This window comes from Lacerta agilis, chromosome 15 (genome assembly GCF_009819535.1).
Source record: "Lacerta agilis isolate rLacAgi1 chromosome 15, rLacAgi1.pri, whole genome shotgun sequence".
In the NCBI taxonomy this organism is placed as follows: domain Eukaryota; kingdom Metazoa; phylum Chordata; class Lepidosauria; order Squamata; family Lacertidae; genus Lacerta; species Lacerta agilis.
In genome coordinates this window covers 38,018,526-38,032,755 of record NC_046326.1, presented here as the reverse complement: position 1 = coordinate 38,032,755, position 14,230 = coordinate 38,018,526, and the positions used below count along the sequence as shown (strand labels likewise).

The 14,230-nt window shown below is 45.9% G+C and overlaps 2 protein-coding genes across 2 annotated transcripts in view; one reads left to right on the top strand and one right to left on the bottom strand.

Annotated features, from left to right (window-relative positions):
- Window positions 1-321: 321 nt before the first annotated feature.
- On the top strand, window positions 322-7,915 carry ZNHIT3 (zinc finger HIT-type containing 3). The gene is made up of 6 exons (XM_033171693.1): window positions 322-458; window positions 2,012-2,043; window positions 2,922-3,005; window positions 3,416-3,496; window positions 4,672-4,887; window positions 7,811-7,915. Exons 1-5 carry the CDS (start codon window positions 364-366, stop codon window positions 4,860-4,862), a joined length of 483 nt encoding a protein of 160 aa, XP_033027584.1. The 5' UTR covers window positions 322-363; the 3' UTR covers window positions 4,863-4,887; window positions 7,811-7,915.
- Window positions 5,341-14,230, bottom strand: part of MYO19 (myosin XIX) — a 27,275-nt gene continuing 18,385 nt past the window's right edge. Inside the window, 9 exon segments of the mRNA XM_033171691.1 lie at window positions 5,341-6,822; window positions 7,318-7,626; window positions 7,795-7,880; window positions 8,858-8,987; window positions 10,050-10,225; window positions 11,306-11,415; window positions 11,953-12,023; window positions 12,579-12,686; window positions 13,565-13,723. Of these exon segments, the coding sequence (XP_033027582.1) occupies window positions 6,694-6,822; window positions 7,318-7,626; window positions 7,795-7,880; window positions 8,858-8,987; window positions 10,050-10,225; window positions 11,306-11,415; window positions 11,953-12,023; window positions 12,579-12,686; window positions 13,565-13,723 (1,278 nt within the window). The 3' untranslated portion in view covers window positions 5,341-6,693.

Below are 14,230 nucleotides of genomic sequence, written 5' to 3'. Positions count from 1 at the left end.
TTACTTCTGCCACTACCACGATTTACAGCAACCACCACACACACACACACACACACGAGATCGGGGTTACAAACTTAAAGGCAGCAAGAATCCCCAAAAGAACACCTTAAAAACAATGCAACTGAGAGAAAACCATTCTCTCCCCGCCTGCACTGGGGCTTCATCAGAACGCGCAACACAGGACTTCTCTGCCATTGCAATCGAGCGCGATCCTGTTTCGAATGGATGCAAGAGCAGGAGGCGCGGCCTATCGATGGGCTCGGGCGCTCTGCTGGCCCGGCCTGGCCCCAGATCCCCGCCGGCCAGGAAGGAGACGCACGTGGGTGTTTTTCCCCCAGCCGAGATCGGGCAGCAGCGTCCGCCATGCAGAGGCCGGGCGGCTCCCGCGTGTGCATCGTGTGCGGGGAAGGCGGGCGGGGCGGCGCCAAGTACCGCTGCCCGGGCTGCCGGGAGAGATAGTAAGTAGCGGGCCGGTGAAAGCAGCGGCCCCCGGGAACCCTTTGGTGGGCTCCTGTTATTTAGGAACGGGAGGAACTCTGTGTGTGCTCAGAGGTGGCTCTGCGGGACGAGGGCTCGGGGGTGGGGAGCCCAATTTTTGTCGCGAAAGTGTGTATGGGGTTACAGCCCCAAGGGTGAAAGAGATCCCGTGTTCGCTTGGATGTGGGGGCAGTGACCCCCCAGTGGTGGTTTAAAGTGTTGGACGAGGCCCTGGGAGCCCAGGGTTTAAATCCCCACTTAGCAACGAAGCTCCCTTGGGATCACATCCACACCAAGTATTTTTAAGCGCATGACTCCCGCATCTGACCCGGAAGAATTATTATAGCTCATTCTTGATTGAGCTAATGTGCGGTTCTTACTTAAAATCAGTCCCTAAGGCAAATAAAAAGTAAGTGAATAGCAGAGGTGAGTAATATCTGTTCCATAACTCAGGAAGTGGAATTCCATGTACGCTTCTGCCCCCCTCAAGTAAAAAAAAAAAAAATAAATGGTGGGAAAAGTTAGAAAAGGGCAACCAAAACAATCAAGGGGATGGAGACACTCCCCTAGGAGCAAAAGTTACAGAATTTGGGACTTTCTAGGTAATAAAAAAAGCAAGTAAGAGGTGACACAATAGTCATTTATAAAATTATGCATGGGATGGAGAAAGTGGCTGGAGAAATCCCCCCCTCCTTTCATAACACTAGAGCTTGTGGATGGTCTGGGTAGCTGAATGTTGGAAGAGTCAGGACTCAGGACAGAGAAAAGATAGGACTTCTTTGCACAGCACGCGATGGCAATCAACTTGGATGGTTTTGAAAGAGGATTGAACAAATTCACGGAGGATGAGGCTATTCATGGTGATGGAAAGTTACCGAAGTGCTGTACAATAAAATATCAATGAAGACAAACTAAAGCCACTGAAACCGTTTCTGCCATTATGCAATTATACAGCTGAGAAGTGGCTAATATATAAAGGAGGAGGCCGTTTTTGTGATCCTGTTCATTGCCCATTATGCACTGACCTGCTGCTAATACTATGAAGGAGCTGCAAATGTTTTGGTTTTAACACACATAGTTATCTTACTATTGTTGATGTTGCAAAATTTTCAGGAGTAGCCAACATGGTGCACTCCAGATGTTGCAGACTTCAACTCCCACCATCCCTGTTTCGCCATGGGAATCCAGAAGGCACCAAGTTGGCCACTGCTGCATATCTTATGTAGCAGAAACCAATTTTTGAGGAAGGGCAATCCATATAAATAATTGTGCAGCGGTAATATAAGGAGCCTTTGTGGTGTAATTGTGGCATCAGACCTAAGTCTTGGGACACCTGGGTTCAAATCCCCGCTCAGGCATGAAGCTCACTGGGTGACTTTGGGCAGGTCATATTTTTTTTCATCCTGATCTATCTCAGGTTTGTTGTGAGGATAAAATGGTGGGAGGGGAGAGAAACACCATATAGCCTGGCCTTGAACTCCTTGGGATAGAAATAAATGCCTCCACTTAAAAATACTTCTCTTTGTTGTTGCAGTTGTTCAGTGTCCTGCTGCAAGAAACATAAAGGTAGGATTATATTTTTTTAATAATGACTAGGCTTGCTTGAGCACAGTGGTACCTCGAATTACAAACACTTCAGGTTACAAACTCCGCTAACCTGGAAGAGTTACCTCGAGTTGAGAACTTTGCCCCGGGATGAGAACGGAAATTGTGTGCCAGCGGCGCAGCAGCAGCAAGAGGCCCCATTAGCAAAAGCGCGCCTCTAGTTAAGAACAGTTTCAGGTTAAGAACGGACCTCTGGAACTAATTAAGTTTGTAACTAGAGGTACCACTGAAATTTGCTCTGCAAGGGTGCGTTTATAGTGCACCTTTGTGATGTACCATACTTCTTGACAGATGGCTACTTTTTTGGTCACAACATCAGCCAGGGGCACGAAGGGCTGCGAGGAGTTTTAGAATTCCTTCTAATTCTGATTTTAGCCAAATCCCCCCCCCCCGGTGCACAAGAAAATTGGTGGACTTAAAAGCCTGAGGTTTTCAGAAATAACAATAATATCCCAAAACCTTAGTTGGGTGGTGGTGAAATAGTTTGAGCCTGAGGAATTGAAGGTGCTGCCAGAAGGAGGGTCCATGTTGCCTCTAACCGCCGACAAATCTGGAATTATACTTCATAATTGATGACATTTGTTATTTTAACCCATGGCAACTGTACTCATTCTATTGTTTTCCATATTTTAATTTTTGTCTGTTGTTACAATTGTTCTCTGTTATATATATATATATATATATATATATATATATATATATGTATGTATGTATGTATGTATGATATAAATGGCAGGGCGGGAAAAACATATGGCGGGGGCAACCTTAAGCAAAAAGAATGGCCTCAACCCTTTTCTTCCTCTGGCTTGGATGTAATGAGATGTGTGGCGTTTGAACAGAACAATGTGCCCCCAAAGCAGAGCCGCGTCCGCAGCCTTCAAGTCAAGAAAACTTCCCAGAGGATGGCATCATGAACAGTGAAGGTATTTGCACCCTTTCCAGCTCGCTTGCGAAAACAATCAGGCTTTTAATTGGCATTGATAGTTGGGGGGGGGGTCAAACTTGAGGGAAGAGAAACAGTTGAGTCAGAGCATCATAAGGACCCTTTTGGATCAGACTAAAGTTTCTTCTAGGACAGTATCCCGTTTCCCCACTGTGGCGAGTGGCAGGTGACAAAGGCACCATAGACAGGCATAGGCAACCTTCGCTCTCCAGATGTTTCGGACTACAATTCCCATCATCCCTGACCACTGGTCCTGTTAGCTAGGGATCATGGGAGTTGTAGGCCAAAAACATCTGGAGAGCCGAAGGTTGCCTATGCCTGCCATAGACTGATTGGGTACCAAGTCCCGGCACTTTTGCTGGCCACTACTTTATTCCTGCTTTTTTCTTAGGACGTTCTGGTCAGTGGATGACATTTTGACAGAAGATGATGAGGACGATAAGGTGCCCCTGCAGAACCTTCGGCTCTTGGGTAAGTTTTCAGTGGAAAATATTGTTAACTTTTCCTGTGAAACAGGGATGGGGGAGCTTGTGGCCCTCTTGCTACTTTTGAAATACAACACCCATCATCTTAATCACCTGCTTGCTGTGGCTGATGGGAGCGGCAGTCCCAGTAGCCATCTGGAGGGTGACTGGTTATTCCTACTATAAATAAATTCCTATGTGTGAATTGAAGCAGTTGGTTCTTACATGAGCAGATGACCCTGAGATTGTTATTTTATGGGTAGGGGGACACCACTGCTTTAAGAATCCATTGTCTGATTTCATGCCCAAAGTTCCTGCATAGCGGGGATGGGGAGCATGTGACCCTCCCAGATGTTGTTGTCTTTCTGTCCCTGACTGTGGGTGCGTGGGACAGATGAGTCTTAGGACCACAGCTCCCTCCATAAGCCTTTGTCCAGTATTTTCTGCTAAAATAAAATAAAATAATAATAATAATACATTTTAAGTTCAGATAAAATAAATCAAAATTACAAGGCTTGGGAGCAGCACAAAAGGTGTATTTTTTAAATAAACAGAGGGCAGATAATGTATTTTTTTAAATAAACAGAGGGCAGATAATGTAGAAAAATGAAAGCAACAAGGCACATAATGAAAACTAAATGATGCAGTTTGTTGGGGGAAGAGTTTGTATACCTGAATTTGACATTAGAAATGAAATCCCACCAAACAGCATAGAAATGTTCTGGATCTTACCCTTAGAAATATGTAATTTGGTGTTTCCTCTGCAATAGCCAAATTCCACATATTTGGGGGGGGGGGGTGGAGTGAGAAGTTTAAGTTCTGTAGTGTCTTCGCTCTATTGTCTTCTCCTGACAATGGCTCTTCAGGGTTTTGGGCCAGAAAATGGTTTTCCCCATCATCTCTTACCTTAGGGATGGGGAACCTTTGGCCCTCCAAAAGTGGCTGAGCATTGGCCCTTGCTGGCTGTGGCTGATGGGACAGGATGAACAGCAGGATGGATACAGGTTCTCGGGCCCTGTGCTATTTCATCTGGAAATGCCAGGGATTGAATTTGGGGTTTTCTGGATGCAAAGCCAGCACTCTACCCACTGAGCTCCGGTCCTTCTCCTAAGGGTGGGCAACAGTCACCAAGGATCTTCCCACCCTCCTTCTTGGAGTCATCTCCCTCTTTTTCTGAAACAGGAGAATCTGAAGAACTCAAAGGCCTCCTCCTCAACCCCCACCTTGGCCAGCTGCTTCTCACTGTCGACCAGGCCAAAGACAAGAGTGCCGTCCTGAAGACATACATGCAGGAGCCCCTCTTTGTGGAGTTTGCAGACTGTTGCCTGAGGATTGTCGAGCCTCCCGAGAAGGAGAACGAATGCCCAGAGTGATTTTTTGTCTGTTTGTGCGGAGCAGGTAGACGATGCCCCTCTGGATGGGGAAGCTTGTTATTTGCAAGGATGGAGGGAGGGCTAACCCTTGGAGCACCATAAGCTATATTCCTAGCCCTCTTTCCTAGGGAGGGCACACCATTCCCCTGGTAACCATGCGCCCTATATTTGGGGGGAAATTGTTTACACACACTGCCTTTTCTGTGTTCCAAAAGTAGCCTCTCCACCACCTTGGATTATCTTCAGGCTGTAAAGAGAGTTCAGGTTTGGAACAGGAGCAAGAGCCAAATTTCCCACTGCCCTTGCCGTAGCATCTTGATCTTGCATTGGATGGGAATTAAATGCAATTGCAGCTAAAGTTGCATTGCCCTATTGATTTCAGTGATAGGCTTCCTTGGGGTGAACCTCTCCCCTGGTTTTGCTCCCATTAGTTCTGGAGCCATTGACAGAAGCAGGCTGGAGAAACAAACACAGTAACTTATTTCATAATCATGGACGTTTTTATTGAGTCTTGATTTGTAGAAAATGGCCTAAATGTACGAAACTGATCCCTGTTTCTAATCCTAAGGAGTGTACTTACAGACTGAATCTTATCTTCCTGACTGAGCACTGTTTGGAATTCTGCTTACTGAAATTTTGAAATGACTGAACCCATAAACTTGGTCTTGACCCAGAGTAGATTTGCCCACCTGGTGTCCACCAGATGTTTTGGATTGCAGAATCCCATCTGCCCTAGCCAGCATAGCTGCATGCCAACTGGGGTGAATGGGTGCTATGGTCCAATATAGTTGGAGAGAACCCAGTTGGCAAAGGCTGCAATTTTTTTTTTTAAAAAAAAGTCCCAAAGCAACAGTGGGTTTGCTTCCCTCTCTTTATCTGAGAGAACAACCACCCTGTATTACAATAAAGTTTAAAAATGTTGTTTAAAACAGACCTTTTCACAATACTTTTAAAAAGTTACCTTTGGTTTAGAACTCAAGACAGTAGTTCACGATGTGATTTTCCTGAGGTATGGCCTTGAATTCTAAACCCCAGTTGGTTTAGAGATTTTGCTTCCAACTCCTGATTATATAAATTGGAGTAAGAGAACTGACGTTTAAACCAATCTGGTGAATAAGTTGCTCACCTGCCATTTTAATTTTATTTTTACTGGACAGGAAGCTAGTAGCCTACACAGCTGCAGAGGAGGAAATACTGGCTAGTAAAAAATAAAATAAAAATTAAAGCTTTTGCTTAAACAGGCTTGTGGTAGGATCAGGGAGATGCATTCCACCTCCACAAGTCTTTCTGAGGAAACTGCTTCATTTCCTCTGTGGCCAGAACAGCCCTGAGGGTTGCCAGTCTGCTTGCTCGCCTGCATGGAATTCCAGATCACCTATGGTGACCAGGCAAGTTGTTAAATGCAAGGCTGGGTGAAGTGGAGTCTCTGTCTCTGGCAGGTGTTGGTGTAAGCCGCTCAGCTTTTGTACATTGACACGAGGCCCCCTTGGTCCCCAGAGAAGTGTGTGTATGAGGTACAGCCTGTCCTTCTGTATTTTGACAGGATGGACAGAACACGTATGTTGCACAGAAATTCTGTGATAGGACCCCCCCTGACATCATGTGTGTATAGTGCTTGTAGTAATGGGGAGGTGTGCCTTCCCCAGAGAATTGCCCTTTGTCCTTCCACCAAGAGATGCTACATACCACATGACAGTCTGAACCATTTTTGAGGAAACAGTATCCTAAATGCAGTGGGAGAGATGCAGCTTGATGAAGGTTCTTGGGTGAGAAAGCCACAAAAAAGGTGCAGTAAATAGTATATAAAAGCATGTACAGTAGAAGTCAGTTTTCAAGCTGAAAGGAGCTTGTAGTTGTCGAGGAGAATCTGGTTGAAGCCGGTCATGGTGCAGTTGTGGGTGTGCGGCCTGGTGTCTGCGTAAAGCAGCGGAGATTTCCTGCAGTGGAACTTGATAGAGCCCTAGGAGGAGAAATGGGTTACTCTGGTGAGCCATGTCCAGGCAGCATGCGCAACACTGAACGAGGTGAACCAATGGACTGACTCGGAATAAGGCAGCTTTCTGTGTGGTTGGATTCCCAACTTCCATCAGCCGTGGGCAGCATGGCCAGCGGTTAGAGATGATGTGATATGTAGTCCAGCGACATATACATTGCAGGGGGTTAGACTAGATGGTTCTCAGGGTCCCGCCCAACTCTACAGTTCTATCGGGAGGGACACAGGTTCCCCACCCCTGCCTTCTTTATACAAAAGGATGAGCCTTGGATGTTTCAGGGCAGAGTTTGGCATCAAGCTTCAGAGTTGTGCCTTTTTATTTTTACGTACGTTTTGAGGTTTTCTAACTGGCACTGACTCTGAAAGAGTTCTGTCCACCTCCCTTCCAATTAAAGCAACATGGGAGACAGTAACCAACCAGTTTTTTGGGGGGGAGGGGGGTGTTAGTCGCATGGTCCTTACCTGTGGGAGGGCTCTGATGGAGGTGACCCCTTGTGTGCGCTGCTTGGTCTCTGCCTGGTGGTGGTGGTTCTGCTGTAGCACTTGGAGGCAGGCCAGGAGGGCGAGGTCTCTCTGAAAAGCACCCAGTGTCACTGGGCCGTTTGAAAGGACCAGCCCAAGAGGCCAGAACTGGATTGCTGCATTTAGGGGGCATGGTTTTTCCAACTTGCTATGTGTCTCACTTAATGAAACCGTTGCCCTAAGGCTGGAGGAGAGGGGGCTTCCTTCTAAGTCATCCAACTCCTCTGCGGCCAGGACATCCATCTTGGCCTACAGAAAGACAGAAAGTATTTAAAACTTTTTTGGAAAAAAGAAAAAGCAGAGATTCTCAGAAAGCAGAAATCTGTGTTGGTACTATTTTTTTCTGTTGTGTAACTGCAGCCTCATTTCCAGCTTTCCAAAAAGCTGCTGGGAAGACTTTGTGTATAAAACTCTTACCTTCCATTTCTTCCAGGTCCGTTTTATAACCCTGACAGCTTTCCGTAACCTCTGGAAATGTTTCCTGGCCAACCACGAGCGAACAGCTGAGAAAGAAAGACATTGCATTAAGGGAGTATAAGGAACAGCAGGAAAGGACCTGGTACCAAGTGTCCATGCAGCCTAGTATCGTCTGCTCTGACTGTCCGGGGTCTCGGGCAGAGAGAAGGCTCCACCCCATCCCTTGCTACCTTATCCTTCCAAATGGAGATTGAATCTGCAACCTTCTGCATGCAAAGCAAGTGCTCTCCCACTTAGCAAAGTCCCCTCTCTAAAATGTACATAGAAAGCCTTCTGCCCAGTCAGACTGTTTGTCCACCTATCTAACCTAGGGGTGGAGAACCGTAGGCCTGGGGTCTGAATACAGCCCTCCAGGTCTCTCTTCTCTCCTCAGGTCACACATTCTCTCTCTAGACCACACCCCTCACCAGGCTTTTTGCCTGGCTGGGATGTGTCCTTGAAATCTGACATACCGCTTTTGCTCGTCTGGCTGGAGCATAGAGAGAGGAGTGTGTGTTAGAAGTGTATGCATTCACAAAGCCCAGAACAAGCTAGGTCCAGGGCACCTTAGAGACCTCCTGAACCTTTCTATCCTAGTTCGATCACTGAGATAATCTGCGGGAGTCTACTTGGTCATTTCCCTCATTTGACAACATCAAGAAACCAAGTCTTTAGTGTCATTGGCCCAGCCTCGTGGAACACACTGCCAACAGAGATTCAGCAAGCACCTTCTGTACCAGCTTTTAAATGCCTGCTGAAAACTTTTGTTTTGCTAATCTTATGCAGGCAATTAAGAAGACATTTGCACAAAAGTTAGCTGATCTTTGATTTTATGTATAATTGTTGTAAACCATTCTTTTGTGCTTTTTATGAACATTTGTATAGGAGTATTTTTAAAAATACATGAAATAGCACAGTGCCACGGTAAAATTTGCCTTTATTGCTGAGGGCATGTGACCCTCAGAAGGGAATGGAACCCCTTGGCCTGAAAAAGGTTCCCTGCCCCCTCCTACTTTGCCCTCACCTGACTGGATGACTGTGGCCGACACTCTCTCTTGAGCCAGCTTCCTCCTCTTGAACCTTCGCCAGCAGCACTGGATGCAGAAAGCTTTGTCAGCTAAGACTCTGGCTCGCCCCTCTTCGAGGAGCTCCAGCTACAGAAGAGAAAAAGTCTGTTAGTTGGAGCCACATGCAATCAGGCTTCAGGCATATCTGGCCTTTAGACTGCCCCCAAACAAAGGATTTTATTTTATTTTTAAAGGGAATGATTTAACCTCTGAGATGAGAAGAGTTTCAGAGTCTAGAGGAGGAAGGAGATAATTTAAACCTTTCATCGTGGCCAGATGCCCTGTTCTAAGTACAAGTAAGCAAACCTACCTGAGTGGAGATGCAGTGTGGTGTAATGGTTAGAGCAGAGGCAGCTAGCCTTTTCCTGGCAGACCCTTTGGAGGCCACATGCCAAGGTTGGCATGATAAGAACTGTAGTTCTCAATGCTAACTTCCAAAACACTTTCTTGCCAGCTATTCTACACTATTTAAAATAATTTATATATATTACTGAACAACATTTTGGCATAACTGCGGACATATGGGAGGAGCCACTGAATTAAAAAAAAAACCTATTTAAAAACACATTTTAGCTTGGGGTGGGGAGGAGTACAGCCTGCAGGTGAGTGAACCTTGGTTGAAAGTGTTGGATTAAGATTTATTTCATTTTTAAAAATGTATTTGGTACATTCCTATCCAACCTCCTTGTGCAAATCCAAGAAAAACAAACCAAACATTGGCTCGTTCCTGTTTTTAAATGAAAACCAAGGCTACATTCACACAATACATTTAATATGACACAGCCATGGCTCTCTCAAGGAATTCTGGGAGCGGTGGTTTGTTAAGGGTACTAAGAGTGGTTATGAGACCCTATTCCCCTCCCATAGCTACAGTCTCCAACGTTCCCTGACAAGAGGGACTGACTGTTAAACCACCCTGGCACTGCAGTTCTGCGAGGGGAATGGTTTCATTGACAACTCATTCAGAATCCCTAATTAATGGCAGCTCCCAGAATTCTTTGGGGGGGGGGAGCCATGTCTGTTTAAAGTGGCATCATAGCACTTTAGAACCATTGACATATGGTGTGATTTGCAGGAAACTGAATCCTGTTTATGATGAGAGTGAGGATGGCTCCGAGCTGAAGAACCCACTGAAAGTGTCCCCCTTACCGTGGAGTTGGTCATAAATACTTTGGTTTTTCCACAATATACTGGCACAATACAGGGTTGGTTCTCTGTAGGCTTGAGGGGAGGGGCATCAGGGGGGCACATTTGCTGAAGGATCTCCTGGACTGCAGAGCGTAAAGCATCGCTTTTGTCCTCTGCAGAAGACGCCGTCATCAAATCTGAGAGAAAAGAAAGGGGAGTATTTTATAGTGTATTATTTTACTGCTAGAATCAGAAATTGTATTATTTTGAGGGGGGAAATGAGGCTGACTTTAGCTTTTAAACATCTGATTTCATTGGTAATTTTAATATTTCATGTAAACCGCTAAGAGGTTTTAGGATGAATGAGCAAACACATCTTGTAGAAATAAAAATAAAGACCAAAAACACAGCAGACCACTTAAGACATGGCTGGCTTGACACATATAGCTCCACATATAGCTTGACCTAACCTCATGAGAGACCTGACCCTGTGCTTACCTCCGCTGGCTGGCCTGGTCTGCTAAAGCAAACAGAGAAAGAGAGATGCGGTTCGTTGCTTGAAAGGAGAAACAGCCCCGTAGAGAGAAAAGTGGATTTTTGCAAGAGCAGCAGAAGAATCCAGGGTGGAGCTGGAGAGACGAAAAAGTGTAGTTGGAAGGGTACTGGATTCATGCACAGAAGAGGAAAATAAAGTAGCAGTATTCCTTACATAAAAGCAGGTTTCTGACAATGCCATTTTGACATAATAAAAATTCCATTCTGCCACTTGTATAAAATTTTGGCTTGTATAAGATCATAAGAGGCTGCTGGACCAGGCAAAAGGTCAACTAAATGCCTACAGGGAACCTGGGTGCAAGAGTGCTCTTCCCTTCTCGTGATTCCCAGCAACCGGTCTATAGAGGCACGCTGCCTCTGACGGGAGGGAGAACACATTTGCATCATTGCCAGTGAGGGATGATAAAAATGTGCATCAAAACCCACACCAGAGCTAGACATAAATACAATCTTAAAAGAATGTGAAATAAAGATTCCAAGGTTGCTTATCCACACTCAAAATGGGACAGGCGCAGGAAACATGACCCTGTGCCCAAGCATTGTGCTCTTCGTTTTTAGCTGGCTCCCAGAAATAGCACCAGAAAGTCTGAAAAGAAAGACAGGAATTTAAAGTGGGGGACAGAGACTCTTAGATGGCTTTTCAGTGCACCAAGCTGGGAAAGATCAGTAGATTTCAGACATATTTCAAGTTGCTAAGGAAAGACTTGATTAAAGAAACACACCGTTCCCCATAATGTGCGAGAAGCCATTCTCCTGATGCGTGGTGTTTGAGTTTTGCTTTGGTGATCTCCTCAGCACTTTATAACGCTCCACGAAGCTTTCAAAGGAAATCCTGCCAGGTCAAAGGGGAGGGAGAGGGGGGGGGGAAATCAGTCCAAAGCATTGTTGATTAAACAAGTGCAGCCCGAGGCATCCTGAACACAACTCCCACTGCTCAGCCTCTCCTACACCAAACATGCCCACATTTCATTGGATGCCAGGACTGAATGCCCCACCTCCCTGTCTGTTCTGAATAAAAGAGAAGTGCTAAGAGTTTCTGTCTGAGCAAGAGTGGTAGTGGCCTTTCCACACAATGATATTGGGGGGGGGCGTGCACACCCTGTTTTGTGATCCCCCTCTTTCTACTTTTTTAGACATGGCAGCACAAGATCTCCCTGTTGTGATAGATACCTTATCTACTTTCAATCTACTTGTATTATTGGGGGGGGGGCACAGCGTAGTGTGGTTGTTGCCAGCAATCAGCCTGAATTTATACAATCTACTCCCCCACCTTAAAGGAAGGGCGAGGGAATCCAGATGAACATGGGCAAATCAGTGTCCCCCGAAATAAAAAAAAACAAGGGGGAAATGCAACTCTGCACGGCCTTACCGAATTGGAAAGCCTGCAGCGCTGATGTGGACAGCTTCCACGATGCCACACGCCTCCAGCTGCTGCAGAACCTGACAAAATAGGATGATTTTTTAAAGGCAGGGTTGAGAGCTGGTGCCCATTGTAGTGAGTTTAAATTAAAAGCCAGAGCTATGATGCTGGAGGAGACTCTTCAGAGACCCAAGGACTGCAAGAAGATCAAACCAATCCATTCTGAAGGAAATCAGCCCTGAGTGCTCACTGGAAGGACAGATCCTGAAGCTGAGGCTCCAAAACTTTGGCCACCTCATGAGAAGAGAAGACTCCCTAGAAAAGACCCTGATGTTGGGAAAGATGGAGGGCACAAGGAGAAGGGGATGACAGAGGGCGAGATGGTTGGACAGTGTTCTTGAAGCTACCAACATGAGTTTGACCAAACTGCGGGAGGCAGTGGAAGACAGGAGTGCCTGGCGTGCTCTGGTCCATGGGGTCACAAAGAGTCAGACACGATTAAACGACTAAACAAAAAGAAATGAATTAAGAGGTCCCTGGTTCAAATGTCACCTGTGCCACAGGTACTTATGTGGCCTTGGCACTGAACCCCCTCCCCCAAGCCGGCTTCGAAAGTTCAGTTCTGAGTGCATTACCTCATCCTTTCGGAAAAGAGCTGCCTGGCAATCTGCATTGGGCTTGATGCAGCGGATGTAGTGTGGGGTGGTGCTGTGCAGGATCTCCATCAGCTTCTCGAGCGACCCCTGCGAGACAAACAGGACAGGGCATTGTGCTCATCATTCCCTCTATTTCCGATGCTCAGGCTGTGAGCGCTGATGCCTAGGGAGGTAAAATACTGCCTATGCCCAAGGGTCGGGACGGGGCAGAAATTTGTTTCAGTTTGTGCTTAAAGGCCAATTCAACTAGTTTGCACTTTCTGTGCAGAGTGAAACACAACCATCCTTAGAAATGCACACGCCTCTGAATTTTGCTCTGGAGTTCTCCAGCCAAACATTAATACGTTAGGGTGGAGTGTGCATAAAAATGCAGACGTTAGTAAAAATAATACAGACAAATGCATTGTTTAGGGGAAATTGCATAGCAAAACTGTCCATTAAGAGAAAGTCACATCATGACACTGATGACATTTAAAAAGGTAGGTATATATTGCAAACCGATGTGGAAATGCAGAGAGCTGAATTTAAGATGGACCAGTGGGTCTCACTCAGTGTAATGCAGTCTTTTGTTCCTAATACCCTGACATGGTGAGAGTTGTTGGCACTCTAGGCACACACAAACACATACCCAATTTGTGCAGAGGAACAGTGAGTCTGATCCTGCATGGCCCGAGCCTGCAACCTAGCAAACTGCCTAGAATGCTCAGCGAGACACAGCTCTATGACAGGATGCTTGGGAAACTGGTTCCCAGCCGCTGGGCATTTTGGAAACATCTAATCTAACATTACTGGCGATTGATCTGTGTACAGAATCACCATTTGTTCTGAGAATCCCAGGTTTTATTCCGTTTAACAAACACTAGCTTCTAGCTCTCACTGTTGTACAGAGAAGTGTGGAAGAAGAAAAACAAACAACAGCTTTAAAGGCACTTAGCTTTAAAAAAAGGTATAAATATGGGGCAAACCTTGAATTTGGAGACTACTGTAACCACCACAGGTTTCATCTGAGTCCTGATGTCATTGGTGCTTGTTTTTTGGCTTGTGGTTTCCACAGGAAACAATTTCTGAAGCAAAGAATCCTGGGACTGCTGTAGCAACAGAACCAGTTCTGGGGGAACGGGGTCCTTTTTTGAGGGCAGGAAAGAGAAGACAACCGTACAATTGTTATTATTTTCTGAGGGAGAATTGTATGAAACATTTACAGGGAGCAGGAGGAAATATTATAGTTCGGACAACATATTTGCAAACAACTTGGGAGAAACTGGATGGAGAATACTTCCAACTTAACAAAATACTGCTACTTAGGGTAACATCCTGGACCAGGAGGCAATAACTGGGAGGCGATTTGGCACCCAAAGAGCTCTTTGCGCATACCAGAGGTTTTGTTATTTCTGCAGCAGGGTCCCTGTCTCCAATGCCTTAGAGCCACCCAAACAGCATGAAAGAAGCTTTATTGCTCCTGAGAATAAGTCTTCTCACACCTGGGCTGATTGGAGCCTATCAGAGTGAAAGGTGGTGAGTCGGCCACTGAGGATGGGCTCCTGCGCAGAAGAACATCAAGGAGGAGCTGTTCTATATGCTCCAAAGCTAAGCATTTAGGAACACTGGAAACACAAGGTGCCTTGGTTTCA